Source organism: Diaphorina citri, unplaced genomic scaffold, assembly GCF_000475195.1.
Source record: "Diaphorina citri unplaced genomic scaffold, Diaci psyllid genome assembly version 1.1 scaffold1501, whole genome shotgun sequence".
NCBI classification, from domain to species: Eukaryota; Metazoa; Arthropoda; class Insecta; order Hemiptera; family Psyllidae; genus Diaphorina; species Diaphorina citri.
The window spans coordinates 1-16,425 of record NW_007378927.1 but is presented as its reverse complement, the minus strand read 5'-3'; the positions used below and the strand labels follow the sequence as shown (position 1 = coordinate 16,425).

The window sequence follows — 16,425 nt, the reverse complement described above, 5'->3', positions numbered from 1 at the left end:
CTAAAAAAAAAAAAAAAAAAAAAAAAAAAAAAAAAAAAAAAAAAAAATTTTTATCCAAAAAAAAAAAAAAAATTTTTTTAAAAAAAAAAAAAAAAAAAAAAAAAAAAATAAGTAAAAAAGGTCTGAGAAAAATAGGAATAATCGAAGAAGAAAAAATGAACCCATGTGAAAGGAAAGTAAAAAACTGGTAGGAACGTTACACGACTTTTACCCGTAAGCGGTCGAAAAGCGCTAACCGCCAAAAAGCGGTCAAAATGCCGCCAACCGCTGCGCGCTGCATCGAACTTAACCAAATAATAATAACCAAAAACAGAACAGATTTTTTTTCTTTTACTTTCCACTATTTTCCTAAAATATCTCAATTCTTTGTATCCACACCCACTTATTGTTCAAGATGCATAGCTATTCATTTTTCTCATGAAGGAATGGACTCGGCAACAGCCAGTTATTGAATAAATCATTTGTAACAAGTTTTTCGAACCCCGTCGGGAATCAAACCCGGTTCTCCCGCGTGCAAGGCGGACGCAGTCACCACTAGGCTATTGGGGCTGACATTTAAAACGTCAGCATTTTCTTAAAGAAGGTCTTCAACTTCAACCCAACCACCGATTGTTTTTACGAGGTTCTTAGTTCTTACCTTTAGTTAGACTGGTAGAGTTGGAGTTGTCATCTCTCATCGTGGTCAAAATGTCTCCTATGTTTTGACTATCCAGGGCAGACTGCAGGTTTGCTAGCTGTATTAAAAGATCCGCAGGTACTCCACTACTGTTGATGTTAATGCCCTGGACTTCTGTAATCTGTGAAGGAATTGGACAGTCATGGAAATATTCTTTGACATTTTTAGATATTTTTCATTTTTAATTTAATTTCATTGGCTTTACTTCCATAAGTAAAATAAATGTATTATTGTAAAAATGGGATTTATTCCCTTATATATGAGTAAAAAATAAATAAATAAAAATATTTAATGTCATCTCTCATCGTGGTCAAAATGTCTCCTATGTTTTGACTATCCAGGGCAGACTGCAGGTTTGCTAGCTGTATTAAAAGATCCGCGGGTACTCCACTACTGTTGATATTAATCCCCTGGACTTCTGTAATCTGTAAAGGAATTGGATGGTCATGGAAATATTCTTTGACATTTTTACATATTTTTCATTTCTAATTTAATTTCATTGGCTTTACTTCCATAAGTAAATGTATTATTGTAAAAATGGGATTTATTCCCTTATATATGAGTAAAAAATAAATAAATAAAAATATTTAGCTGTATAATCTGATGGGAGGCATACTACGTCACAAACCACATGCTTCTAATGTACCAGTTGTTTCACTGCTACGAAATAAAAACGGCAGTGAAACACTCATCTTTTTTTTTTTAAATAATAATAACTTTAACATTCTTCTTATTAACCTTCTTACTTCCCGCTTCTTCTTCTTCATTCTAACTATCACTCTTCTTCTCCTCTCCTCCTCCCGCTCCTCTTTGCTCTGCCTCTTCTTGTTTCTTCTTCTCCTCTAACTTGTCTTATAAACATACTTATAGGTCCTTAATTCTATCTTATAAACATACTTGGCTCTAATGTACCAGTTGTTTCACTGCTACGAAATAAAAACGGCAGTGAAACACTCATCTTTTAAAAACAAAACAAACAAAAAAAAAAAAAAATAACTTTAACATTCTTCTCATTAACCTTCTTACTTCCCGCTTCTTCTTCATTCTCACTATCACTTTTCTTCTCTTCTCCTCCTCCCACTTCTCTTTCCTCGGCTTCTTCTTATTTCTTCTTCTCTAACTTCTCTTATAAACATACTTATAGGTCCTTAATTCTATCTTATAAACATACTTGGCTCTTTACTTAATAAATTTCTATTCTTACCATTTTACTTCCCGCCTCTTCTTCTTCATTCTCACTATCACTCTTCTTCTCTTCTCCTCTTTAATAAATTTCTATTCTTACCATTTTACTTCCCGCCTCTTCTTCTTCGTTCTCACTATCACTCTTCTTCTCTTCTCCTCCTCCCGCTTCTCTTTCCTCGGCTTCTTCTTGTTTCTTCTTCTCTATTTTGTCCGCCAGTTCAAATATTGGCTTGAGGACGTCGTCTTTGAAGAAATCGTTCAGCGACCACAGGTTGAGAACACGAAGGACCTGCAAAATGAACAAACGGGGAAATGATTGAGAATGAACCTGATAAAGTGATAATTTTAGTTCGGTAAAATTTTGTGAGTGCAAGTTTGGAATTCAGCAAAAACTGATTAAGTAGGCCCTTCAGTGCCTATTCTCCAAGATTAACAAACCCTGAACCAAATTATGCTAAAATTGATTTGACTGTTTTAATTTTCCCAATATTTTTTGCTTTGTGAATGTTATTTGTCCCAATCCCATACAGACATTGAGTAGCCTTTTATTTCATATTTCAACATGTCAGCTGGCATTTCCAGAGACAAAATGTGTTACTTACGTTTCAAACCCCCGATAAGGATAAGAAATGTTTTCTCTCATCCTTCCCCACAATTTATGGTAATTTTATGATGAAACAAATGCTTGGTCCAACTGTTGTGGTTTTTATCAACTACATGGCGATGCATTGGCTTAACTTGGTGCATAGTGTAAGAACGGAACTCAGAATTGGTACTATCCATTTTAATTGCCAATGGAACCTTCCAAATATTAGAACCAACTCTTGTAAATTGTTTAGTCAGTTGGTTCACCTCTTTTTGTTTTCATTTAGCCCTGTACAATAAAAACAACAAAGAAGTATCAGTATTGGATTTTGGCAGCAGGTGATCACTTAATTGAATGTTCCTTCATTCAGACTGTGTGGCTTTCAATTGTTTTTAATTCCTACATTAAACAACCACTTTGGCAGTATGGTAGGGCCTCAAGGCCAGCATTAATGGAAACAAAATTTTACATTTGTGGACTTACTTCTTGACACAACTTTAATGATTCAAAAAACTCATTCTGGTGAATGTTATTTTTAATTTTCATGGACTCAAAGGAGGCAGTAAGGGAAAATGACAAACAGGAATGGATAGGTAAGAAAGAGGACTTGGTTGGAAAACAATAAAGTAGCTAGCCTTTCAATTAACTGTTCTAGAAATACTTGCATAAATCAAACAGAAATGTGAAAAAAATTAGGTCTTTTAAACATGCAACAACCCTTAAAAAGTAAAGAGAAGTATAAGCAGAGATACTAATTAAATAGGTAGGTATATCAAATCCAAGCCATATGTCAGGATTAAAAAATAATATAATTGTAACTTAAAGTTATAGTTATGCATAGGGCTAGTCTAGTCTCGAACGCTTGATGTGGCCTGTGGCGTGGCATGCCCATCCCGTAGTTTGCCTTTCGTCAGATGGGCGAGAAGGGGCACAATACTTCCCATTTAGGTGCTGGGTCAACACGAGAACACCAGAAAGTAACCCGTTGAAATATTTGCAATCGAAAAACGAGTACAAATTTTTGTCGATGGTGGGATTCGAACCCGGGACCTTCTGCATGGCAAGCAAGCGCGTTACCACTGGACCAACCGTGCCCCTACGTTAACTTTGCTAAAGAATCTTCTTCTCTCACATCGCTTTCCTTTGTCTCAAATTCATTTGGGATCGGTATTTCCCTCTTTCAATAGGTATCCCTCCTCTACAATCCCCTATTCAAAGCTTCCTCTCTTCTTCATCACTTCTCCCCCTCATAAAAAAAACCAATAATAAATGAAAAAATATAAAAAATAAAGGCCTTAGGTCCGATAATGAACCTTATCAGTTTAAAATCCGCACCCGGCGGGAATGGAACCCGCGATCTATCGCTTACAAACCCGCGATCTATCGCTTACAAGTTACAAGGCAGACGTTCCACACTTACCTTATTGAACTCTTCGACGTTCTCCATATTTTTCGACATGAGTGGCGTACAGCGAAAGGGGAAACCAGAACTGAGTTGGATATTAGGGAAGTTCCAGTGCAGAAGTTACAGAGGGGTGCGAGTACAAATTTTTGTCGATGGTGGGATTCGAACCCGGGACCTTTTGCATGGCAAGCAAGCGCGTTACCACTGGACCAACCGTGCCCCTACGTTAACTTTGCTAAAGACTCTTCTTCTCTCACATTGCTTTCCTTTGTCTCAAATTCATTTGGGATCGGTATTTCCCTCTTTCAATATCCCTCCAGCCTCTACAATACCCTATTCAAAGCTTCCTCTCTTCTTCATCGCTTCTCCCCCTCATAAAAAAAAACAATAATAAATGAAAAATAAAAATAAAGTCCTAAGGTCCGATAATGAACCTTATCAGTTTAAAATCCGCACCCGGCGGGAATGGAACCCGCGATCTATCGCTTACAAACCCGTGATCTATCGCTTACAAGACAAGGCAGACGTTCCACACTTACCTTATTGAACTCTTCGACGTTCTCCATATTTTTCGACATGAGTGGCGTATAGCGAGGGGGGAAACCAGAACTGAGTTGTATATTAGGGAAGTTCCAGTGCAGAAGTTACGAAGGGGTGCCCCCCCTAGCAAGGACTATGGGGGAATAACGCACCGTGTGACCAGGACTCCCTGAAACCAGATGAAAAATATTTTACTTTCAAATTACAAGATTTATGGTGGATTTCACCAATGACTTGATGAGAGATTTCACTAATGGGAGAATTTTAAATGATCAAAAAAGGAGTTTTCAATGATCCAAGGAGGAGTTTTTAAAAACTCCTCCCTTTGGGATCACTAAAAAAAATCCTTTTTGGATGATTAAAAACTCCTTTTTAGATCATTAAAAACTCCTTTTTGATGATTAAAAATTATCCCCTTAGTGAAATCTCCCATTAAGTCATTGATGAAATCCACCAAATTAAGTCATTGATGAAATCCACCAAATCCATCAAATTAAGTTTAAACACAGAGTGAGGGGGGGGGGAGAGAGGTGGAGGAAGAAAGAAGGGAGGGAGAGATACCAAGTCCTCTTTAATTAACTGAAGAAGATTTAAATTAAGACTATACCTATAGTCAATTCTATAAGGAGGGAGAAGTCCATGAATATGACCTTATATTAAATAAAAATTGATTTCTGTCCTAGACAGCTTAGTGACCTTAGTGGTCAAGTGCTTGCCTGGTAATCAGGAGGTCGCTGCCAAGTCCTCTTTAATTAACTGAAGAAGATTTAAATTAAGACTATACCTATAGTCAATTCTATAAGGAGGGAGAAGTCCATGAATACAACTTTATATAAAAAAAAATCGATTTCTGTCCTAGACAGCTTAGTGACCTTAGTGGTCAAGTGCTTGCCTGGTAATCAGGAGGTCGTAGATTTGAATCCCAGGCAAGAGATGAAATTCATAGAATAAGGAAATGTTACTCCTAATTCTAGATAGCTCAGTTGTAATGTCAAGTGCGTGCCTGGTAATCAGGAGGTCGCAGATTCGAATCCCAAGCAAGGGATGAAATTTATCAAATAAATTTGTTTCTAAATTATGAACAATGAAAGACTATTGAATAGATTTTAATTAATAGCCAATTTCATTCTCAATTAACAGGTGGTTAAGCATTTGCTCTACACACGTCACAGGGACACAAAAAGTAAAGTAAAGTTACACAGACATTTTCACTTCCAAAATTTTGAAGTGCAAAATACAGATTTGGAAATTGCGAAGAGTTCAATAATTATTTTTCGATGTTTCTATGGATTTCAAACCCTCAATCCCTTTAGTACTGTGAGACCATCCGTACCTCACAAACACAGAAAGTACACACGTTTTGAACATTAGTGGAGCCTAGATATATTCTGAACAACCAACCTTAGTACAGAGTACAGTGTATACTTGACATTGACACAAAGGTAGTTTAACAATTTACTTTTTTTCCTGGAGATTAAAATCAAACCCGTAAACTGTTTTTGCACGGAGTGTATTTTAAATACCAAATAATTCTCACAAGGCCCTGTTCATTTTGTTGTTCCCCAATTAAGTAGTATACAATGCTAAATTTCAAGATTGGTACTTGTACCTCCAATCTCCATGTTCAAATACGAGCCACTACACACACCACTGAGGTGAAAGTTAATTTACTATCCCAATCAATAATATAACCATACCATGTTAACAATAAAAGACTTGCTAGTCTTGGCATTTCAACAAAATCTACAGAAATGGCCATTTGCCGTTTCTATCCTTCTCCTCTGAAGAAGTCAAAATTCCAACTGAAGTACAATTTCGTCCATCCGTAGATTAAACTGTGTCTTGAATGCTCGGAAGAGAATGGCTGTCATTTTCAGTCCGGGGTTAACATTTAGGATTAACGCAAATGTGACGTGGGCAATGTAGGCATGTCAGTAGACAATCTAAAACGGTAAAAAAAGGATCTTGCTGTAGTGAGATGCTGAAGTGGCTAGATTTTCTTATTACTAGATCCCAAATCAAAGTGGTTTCCCTTATTTCACCCTCAATTTTGTAGAGACAAATTTTGTCCAAGAGTCCGGGGTTAACATTTAGGATTAACGCAAATGTGACGTAGGCAATGTAGGCATGTCAGTAGACAATCTAAAACGGTAAAAGTCCGGGGTTAACATTTAGGATTAACGCAAATGTGACGTAGGCAATGTAGGCATGTCAGTAGACAATCTAAAACGGTAAAAAAAAAAAGATCTTGCTGTAGTGAGATGCTGAAGTGGCTAGATTTTCTTATTACTAGATCCCAAATCAAAGCGGTTTCCCTTATTTCACCCTCAATTTTGTAGAGACAAATTTTGTCCAAACAATGTAGGCATGTCAGTAGACAATCTAAAACGGTAAAAAAAGGATCTTGCTGTAGTGAGATGCTGAAGTGGCTAGATTTTCTTATTATTAGATCCAAAATCAAAATGGTTTCCCTTATTTCACCCTCAATTTTGTAGAGACAAATTTTGTCCAAGTGCATACTTTTGTACAAGACTTTGACCATGAATTCAATTCTTCTAATCCAAATTGATTAAGTAGGCCCTTCAGTGCCTATTCTCTAAGATTAACAAACCCTGAACCAAATTATGCTAAAATTGATTTGACTGTTTTAATTTTCTCAATATTTTTTGCTTTGTGAATGTTATTTGTCCCAATCCCATACAGACATTGAATAGCCTTCTATTTCCCTATTTCATATTTCAACATGTCAGCTGGCATTTCCAGAGACAAAATGTGTTACTTACGTTTCAAACCCTGATAAGGATAAGAAAAGCTTTCTCATCCTTCCCCACAATTTATGATTCCACCGTCCATGTTGAAATCCATACCCAAACAAAAGTATGACAAGAATCTAAACTACGAAACCTGCGTTATATGTCAGGAGAATTTTAACCAAGGAGACGTCATCCGAATACTGCACTGTTCTCATGGTAAGTGACTAACGTGGGTTCGATTCCTGCCTGTGCCGAAATTTATCCAAAACAAATAAGAATAGAAGACACCTTGTTTATCTTGCCAGTAGGAGACTGAAAAGTCCCTTTACTCCCGCGGACTAAAGAAGGTCTTATTCATTTCATGGGTAATTTTTTACAAATGGTTCGGTAGTACAAATAAGGTTCGGAACTAATGGCTTTCTCCTATCCTGTCTGCCTTCCCTGGGAAGATATTTAGTGCCGAAATTTATCCAAAACAAACAAGAATAGAAGACACCTTGTTTATCTTGCCAGAAGGAGACTGAAAAGTCCCTTTACTCCCGCGGTCTAAAGAAGGTCTTATTCATTTCATGGGTAAGTGCCGAAATTTATCCAAAACAAATAAGAATAGAAGACACCTTGTTTATCTTGCCAGAAGGAGACTGAAAAGTCCCTTTACTCCCGCGATCTAAAGAAGGTCTTCTTCATTTCATGGGTAATTTTTACAAATGGATCGGTAGTACAAATAAGGTTCGGAACTAATGGCTTTCTCCTATCCTGTCTGCCTTCCCTGGGAAGATATTCTCTATCCATACTTGTAGCAATGAAAGTTTTTCTTTCTTTTATTACATCGATGCATTTTTAGATAATTATGTTATATCACAGCTGAACTTTTTTTTATTATTAGTGCTCAAATCAAATTGGATTTTTCCCAACATTTTTTTGTAGGAATTTATTTTTTGATTTTTGTTCAAATTCGAAATTTTCTCCATCTATTAAAAATTTTCTTCATGCCATAAATAACCCAAAATGGTACTTTAACATTGGGCATAACTGTACCTCAAGAGCAACATTGTCTCGTATTTAAAACAATGAAAAAGAGTGGGACAGTAATTGGTAATTGTGTGTTGGTCTCAATGGTTTACAACAGGGGTTTCCAACGACCATGTGTATGTGGGCCACATGCTACATTGGGAGGTACTTCATGGGCCACATATGAAAAATTGTACATAGGGGAGCATTGCAGGAACAACCCACCTCTCCACAACTTTTCAGCAATACAGTCCAATCAAAAAAAATTCAATGCCCCTAATTGTGTTTGCACCAGATTTTTTTTACTTTTTCTCTCTTTATTTAGGTAAGTTTGTACAATTCCCAAAAAGCTTTGTGGACCACAAAAATGGTCTGGTGGGCCACATGTGGCCCACAGGCCACTAGTTGGAAACCCCTGGTCTACAATAAACCAGGGAATAAAATCATACAAGGCTCAGATGTATTAATAGGGCCTTTGTCTAATATCACTGGAATCAAGTCCAACCCTTGTGAACATTGTATATAGTTACAGCAAAGATGTAAAATAAAATAAAAATTTGAACCTTACAGACAGACATCCATTTATATTTGGACAGTGTAGTGATGGAAACTGACTTCCTAGCCTTTCAAAGAGAGAAAAAAAAAATAATAATAATAATAATAATAAAAAATACCCCAACCAAATAGAATAAGTCCCTTTTCAGGGTCACAAGATAATCTAGACCACCTTCGAGTGATTTCTAGAATTTTTTTAATATGCCATCACCACAAAAGTCTTCCCTACCTCAAAACTTTCCTTACTGTTCTTTGCCAAGTCAAAGTGAGGTTCGGTAATACATAACCTCACTTTCAAATCTAGTTGGGTCTGAAAAAATAGCCAAGCTTGATCTCTGTGTTAAGTTACCACATCATTTTCCACTTGCCAAGAACATCTCAGAATGGCATATCTCAGCCCTGTTCATAACCACGGCCTTAATTTTGCGATTGTGACGGCAACAAGAAACAACGCCGGCAACATGGCAGTCTAAATTTGAATCTTTAAAATTTTACCGCCATTCCAACTAAATTTCATTTTCCACTTCTTAAGATCGTAGATCGTTACAGTAGGTAGGTACCTACTAGGTGCATAACTGCATATCCCTTCAATCTTTAATTAGTTTAATTTCCTACTAGTAGGTAAAGCTAGTTCCATCTTGTTAGGTACCTGTTTAATAACTACATCTTTACCCATAAGTTAGAAGAATAATGATCGAAGTCTTTAGCCTATCCTTGGAACTGAAATAACACGTTTCAATCCAAACAATCCACTGGCCACAAATGACCAGTGCAAAAACGATCTTTCAGGACGACCTAATAAAACTCCGCCCAGGACACTAGTTTCGTGGTAAGTGTTCCTTGACTGACCGACATTCTCTTTGGTTAGGTTCCGATATCGATTCCTTATTCTGGACATGAACGTATTACAAAGCTATTTAACGTACCTATTACAAAGCAATAAAATATTTCTTCGGTCGTGAAAAATTGTACGTTAACAAAGGATTATTGAAGTTAAGCAACGTTTTGTCTGTTTGGTGTCCGGATGAACTCGGGTTGAATGAAGGTAATGCGAGGATGCAGGTAGCTTGACTAGCTGTAGTAGTCCAATAAAGGGTAACACCCCCATCACTATAAAAAACCCTATCAGCTATAAAGTAATGTTAAATCCATAAAAATAAAAGAAAATAAATAAATAATAATAATAAAAAAAAATAGGTGACTGTTCAATAATATACTTCACATTCTATTTGGCAAAATTCACATGGATATAAAACGATCTGTGGCCAGCTCTTAACTGATAACCACTGATAAGACAGTGATAACACAAAACACAAAGGAATGAATAATTCGACAGAGAACAAGGAAATCAAATACAGAGGTTCACACCTAACTACTATTTAAATAGGTAAACTATGTTGTAAATAGAATACTGAATAATGTGATACCGATTTCCTCAGAATCATTTGCCAAACAGGCCATTCAATAAAACACCATTTAATATTTACTACCATTTAGAATTTATATCATTTATCAGAAAATGTTCATGACAATTAGAAATTATTTGATGACACTATGTTGTAAATAGAATACTGAATAATGTGATACCGATTTCCTCAGAATCATTTGCCAAACAGGCCATTCAATAAAACACCATTTAATTGTTGTAAATAGAATACTGAATAATGTGATACCGATTTCCTCAGAATCATTTGCCAAACAGGCCATTCAATAAAACACCATTTAATATTTACTACCATTTAGAATTTATATCATTTATCAGAAAATGTTCATGACAATTAGAAATTATTTGATGACACTATTTGAAGAATCAATTACATACCTACAGGTACTCTTTGTTTATTTTCTTCTATTTGAGAAATCTAGATCCTGGCTCGCGCCTTTTTCTGAAAGAAAAACCAAACAAAACCGAAGGGGTGAAATAAACATAACATGAAAAACCAAACGCCAGAAATTAAAAGTAAAAAGGGGTAGGGAGAGAGGGGATACGGCGAATAATAATAATAAAATTGGGGGAAAGAAGAAGTGGGGGGGTTACTGATAACATAAACGAGACAGACACTCGTACCTAAGCAAAAGGTTTTTATTAGCTCAATCTTGAGAATACTGCCACTTTAGCTAAAAAAAAAAATAAAATAAAAATAAACTTCGAAATTTCCGATGTAATATATTATCCCATTGTCTTACAAAGTACATACAAGTAAATGGGCCCAGTAAAAGGGACTGAAAAGAGAGGTACAAGATTTGACCCATATGTACATATAGAGATCTTGACCTTTGACCGATACATTCAGAGATCTTATGTAAATCTTGCCATGCAGAAGTTCCCACATTCGAATCTTGAGTTGACGAAATATTTACACTCGTAAATAATTATTTTGATAGAGATTTTTTTTCTTCTTTTTGAGATAGAGAAGTTCGCAATGCAAAAGTCCAAAGTGCAAATGGGGTTCAAAAATTGATACATGACCTTGCCCAGAGATCTTGTGTAAATCTTGCCATGCAGAAGTTCCCACATTCGAATCTTGAGTTGACGAAATATTTACACTCGTAAATAATTATTTTGGTAGAGATTTTTTCTTCTTTTTGAGATAGAGAAGTTCGCAATGCAAAAGTCCAAAGTGCAAATGGGGTTAAAAAATTGATACATGACCTTGCCCGGGTAGACACAACCCCAATAAATACATTTGCCACCATATCTGTCATGCATTCTACTTATCCACTGATACCATTTGAATTCACAGGAGAGGAAAAACGTTTTCTTTCTGAAGATTGAAGAGAAAAAAAATCATTTTTAGGTGGTGGTTATTCACAGGTGGGAAAAATATACGAAAAAATGGATTTTTTTTTTTTTTTTTCGCATTTTTGCTTCTCTTTTTCAAGCTCAGTCTAACATACCCTGTGTACAACCATCCCTCAGGAATTAAAATTAAGTGAGCATAGTTTTGAGTTTTGACCAAAAATTAAAAAGTCTAGTCTCTGACTAGAATATTGTGCATTTTCTAATTTGTTCGCTTGTTTCGTAAACAGAAGTGTGCGTTTCTACAAAAGCTTGGTTTATTTGAATACAAGACCTAGCTGTGCTTATTACACAAAAAGCCCACTTTGAGGCTTAGGTGTAGGAGAAAATACCCAAAAGATGGGTTCACAGGAGAGAAAACGTTTTCTTTCTGAAGATTAAAGAGAAAAAAAAAATCATTTTTAGGTGGTGGTTATTCACAGGTGGGAAAAATACACGAAAAAATGGATTTTTTTTTTTTTCGCATTTTTTGCTTCTTTTTTTCAAGCTCAGGCTAGCATACCCTGTGTACAACCATCCCTCAGGAATTAAAATTAAGTGAGCATAGTTTTGAGTTTTGACCAAAAATTAAAAAGTCTAGTCTCTGACTAGAATATTGTGCATTTTCTAATTTGTTCGCTTGTTTCGTAAACAGAAGTGTGCGTTTCTACAAAAGCTTGGTTTATTTGAATACAAGACCTAGCTGTGCTTATTACACAAAAAGCCCACTTTGAGGCTTAGGTGTAGGAGAAAATACCCAAAAGATGGGTTAAGCTTATACGAATCTAGCTGTGCTCGTCTCTAAGCTCTAACTTATTTAGAATATTATCTTATTCAACTGATATTTCTACAATAAGAAGCCTACCCTAACATATAAATTATAAATCAGGGATCTCTTCCTCTTTCCTACTTCCTAACTGCCTATTTCCTAAATAAAAAAAAAAAAAAAAATGTCCCTTATTCGGAGGTTATCCCATAAGAAACTAATGAAAATGTCCCCGTTCAACGAAAAGTGTCCGCTGTTTAAAGGTGTCCGTTATTCGGTGTCTAAAAGGGACACCTAACTACCTACATAATTTTATACAAGTCTACATGGTACCAATCTAATTGTATCTAGTGAATAAAAAGTCCCTCCTCATCTTCTTCCTCCTAGCCTCTCCTTACTTAAATAGGGTTGGTGTGAAGTGAAAAAAGTCCCTGTATAGCCAATTTTGATGAAATTTGGAACCTTTAAAGTCTACAAGGTAGGTACCTAACTACCTACATAATTTTATACAAGTCTACATGGTAGGTACCAATCTAATTGTATCTAGTGAATAAAAAGTCCCTCCTCATCTTCTTCTTCCTAGCCTCTCCTTACTTAAATAGGGTTGGTGTGAAGTGAAAAAAGTCCCTGTTGTCCCTTAAAAAGTTGGAGATACTAACATCATCTGCCGACCATAGATTGGGCACTGCCATACTCTCGAGAACATCCACACCACACAGGAACATCACTTGTATTTTCCGTCTTGGACTACCATTGTGCTGATCATGTCTTGCTCGCTTCACATCAGTCTTATTTGAAAAAAAAAAAAAAAAAAAAAAAAAAAAAAAAAAAAAAAAAAAAAATGTGGTACATTATTATGTGCCTACCTACAACCTACATGAGTACATGTTGGTTATTTAAAGTTTAAAGCTAAAAATAAGAGTAAATAAAGAGGAATTTGTGCTTCGTTCTAAATAAATAAAAAATATGACTTTAGAGATACCTACCTAACTAGAACATAGATCCAACTACATCAAAGCTGTCCAAAATATAAAACCTCGGTCACATTTTTTCCCCCTTCTCATTTATAAAGTCTTATCTTTAGACAGCTCTGAACGAATAAAATACAGAAAATAGAAGGAAGAAAAAACACCGAAACATTACTTAATACTATTGAAGACTTAAAATTATTTGAGCATTTGGAGAAATTATATTCAGTCCTCCAAAAACGATTCTTTCAGTGCTGATGACTATAATTTCATCTTTTAATACCTTTCAAATGCTAAGGCCATACATTACCTATAAGCTATATCTTCGCATTTTTCAATAGGTATTCCTATTCTGTACGATTTTTTCTTCAAATACTGTAGAGCTCATTTTCTAGTTAGAAAGAGTATGAATTCTATTTTAATATCAAACATACTGATTATTTTTTTGGCACTTGCGTGTGAAAAATAAGGGTAAAAATATTTTCTTTTATAAACATTTATTATTATCTATACAGGGTGTCCACCAATGTATGACCCACTAGTCTTATTTGTACACTGAGCATCCAACTGTTGGTTCAATTCATCCTGGAAGAATTTTTTTTTTCTTAGTTAATAATCATCCTGGTAGATTTTTTTTTTTCTTGATTAATGAGAGCTAAGTAATATTTCAAGTTAACATAAAGTTAAAGTTGGGGAAACAGCGCAAACGACATGCACAAAACATTGTTAAAGCACCTAATGGAAAAAAAAAGTTAGGGAAAAAAAGAGCAATGAAGAGGCTTGATGGAAGGAGCTGTAGCAATGGAGACCTTGAAGTAATGCAAAAGTGGTTCCAAGATATGTACAATCTTTACTTTACTGATTATTTTTTTGGCACTTGCGTGTGAAAAATAAGGGTAAAAATATTTTCTTTTATAAACATTTATTATTATCTATACAGGGTGTCAACCAATGTATGACCCACTAAAATTGCTCCGAATCTGTTGGAGTTTTCGAAAAATAAAAAAAAACCGTATCTCTTTGATTTTTGCAAAGAACTTTTTGGCAATATTGAAATTCGCGAACGAATTTAAATATTGCCAAAAATGTCTTAAATATTGCCAAAAATCAAAGAGATTCGGAGTGCAAAGAACTTTTTGGCAATATTGAAATTCGCGAACGAATTTAAATATTGCCAAAAATGTCTTAAATATTGCCAAAAATCAAAGAGATACGGGTTTTTTTTTTATTTTTCGAAAACTCCAACAGATTCGGAGCATATGTTGGAGTTTTCGAAAAATAAAAAAAAACCCGTATCTCTTTGATTTTTGCAAAGAACTTTTTGGCAATATTGAAATTCGCGAACGAATTTAAATATTGCCAAAAATTTCTTAAATATTGCCAAAAATCAAAGAGATACTGGTTTTTTATTTTTCGAAAACTCCAACAGATTCGGAGCAATTTGAGTGGGTCATAACACTGGTGTATAATTTTCAACTAATTATTTTGATCTAACTGTAGCTATAAATGAAGTAATAACTAGACCATATAACGACTTAAAAAGGCTAATGTACAAAGAAAGGTCGAAAAGATTGAAAATTGACTAATACTGCAGATTAACACAGATTCGGAGTAATTTGAGTGGGTCATAACACTGGTGTATAAATTTTCAACCAATTATTTTGATCTAACTGTAGCTATAAATGAAGTAATAACTAGACCATATAACGACATAACTTAAAAAGGCTAATGTACAAAGAAAGGTCGAAAAGATTGAAAATTGACTAATACTGCAGATTAACACGTCACTAACATGTAATAAAGGTAATATATTTCTTACACCTACATTTACGATCAACAAAACTACAAGAAAAAATCTTACATTTAACATTTTAAAGCCTAACTAATTACCTACTTTGTAAAATATACATAAAAATTAACAATGTGTGTGTTTGGGGGAAAAATTTAGGCAGTTTAATTCGAGTTAAATAATTAAATAATTTCAAAGTTACCCATCTATGAATCTATAGTTATAATAAATCTTTTAAATTGTTATACTAAACTTTAATAGATTAAAACAAATCAAGACAATAGTTGGATGTAGATAAATAATGATTGAAAAAAAAAAAGTATGTGTAACTCCTTTTAAACAATTTATTGTAATATTTCGTTCTTTACCCCAAAAAAAGGCCTAAGACGGGCCAGGCCCTTCTTCTCACAAAAGCCTTCAATTAAAAGTAATTAATAAAAATAAATAGCAACAATAATAAATCTTAACTTCATATCTTTATAATTACAATATCATACTTCAAAAAAGGAAAGTAAAAAGAAGGTTCATTTACACCGGGTTCAATAACATCTAATTGACCCCTAGAGAATACAACCTATTGAATGAGGGGGCGCAATAGCAAAATAATGAAACATAGATCTACAGATAACTATTTTCATTGGCACTTGAGGGAGAGAGGAAGAAAAAAGTCGTTCTTTACCCCAAAAAAAGGCCTAAGACGGGCCAGGCCCTTCTTCTCACAAAAGCCTTCAATTAAAAGTAATTAATAAAAATAAATGGCAATAATAATAAATCTTAACTTCATATCTTAATTATTACAATATCATACTTCAAAAAAAGGAAAGTAAAAAGAAGGTTCATTTACACCGGGTTCAATAACATCTAATTGACCCCTAGAGAATACAACCTATTGAATGAGGGGGCGCAATAGCAAAATAATAAAACATCTACAGATAACTGTTTTCATTGGCACTTGAGGGAGAGAGGAAGAAAAAAGGTAACAAATTTTAAGGAAGAAGGGAACATACATATATTGGCACAAATAACTATTTTCATTGGCACTTGAGGGAGAGAGGAAGAAAAAAGGTAACAAATTTTAAGGAAGAAGGGAACATACATATATTGGCACAGAAAAAGAGACAACTTAACACAGGTAATATGAAGGTATGCTCATTTTAAATCTAGTGATTGTGATCGTGCTTCTTACAAAGTTAGAAAAGACCTCGTTTTAAACTGAAATGGTAAAATGAAAGACGAACTGGAAAGACATTTTGCCTGCATTTGTTATTTATTAGTGCTGGGAGTTGGAGTTCTTAATATGTAGTGACAAAACTGATATGTTTAGTACTAAAGGTCTGATATATTCAGAGTATTTAGACTGTCAGTTTGACAAGGGTGAAAACTAATTATTATTATTACCTATTATTATTATT

At 34.7% G+C, this 16,425-nt stretch overlaps 1 protein-coding gene and 1 long non-coding RNA gene across 2 annotated transcripts in view; both read right to left on the bottom strand.

Moving 5' to 3' along the window:
• The window catches only part of LOC103516174, a 6,453-nt gene extending 2,547 nt beyond the window's left edge, over nt 1–3,906 (bottom strand). Inside the window, exons 1-3 of the mRNA XM_026828651.1 lie at nt 3,868–3,906; nt 1,962–2,150; nt 638–797 (exon numbers count right to left, since the gene is read on the bottom strand). Coding sequence (XP_026684452.1) covers nt 638–797; nt 1,962–2,150; nt 3,868–3,906 — 388 coding nt within the window. The remainder of the gene's footprint in view (nt 1–637; nt 798–1,961; nt 2,151–3,867) is intronic.
• A 513-nt stretch (nt 3,907–4,419) lies between these two features.
• Nucleotides 4,420–7,233, bottom strand: LOC113470309. Its single transcript, XR_003393407.1, has 3 exons — nt 7,176–7,233; nt 6,090–6,335; nt 4,420–4,561 (listed from the first exon to the last, which is right to left on the bottom strand). It is a non-coding gene; the product is annotated as an uncharacterized LOC113470309 (long non-coding RNA).
• Nucleotides 7,234–16,425: the final 9,192 nt, after the last annotated feature.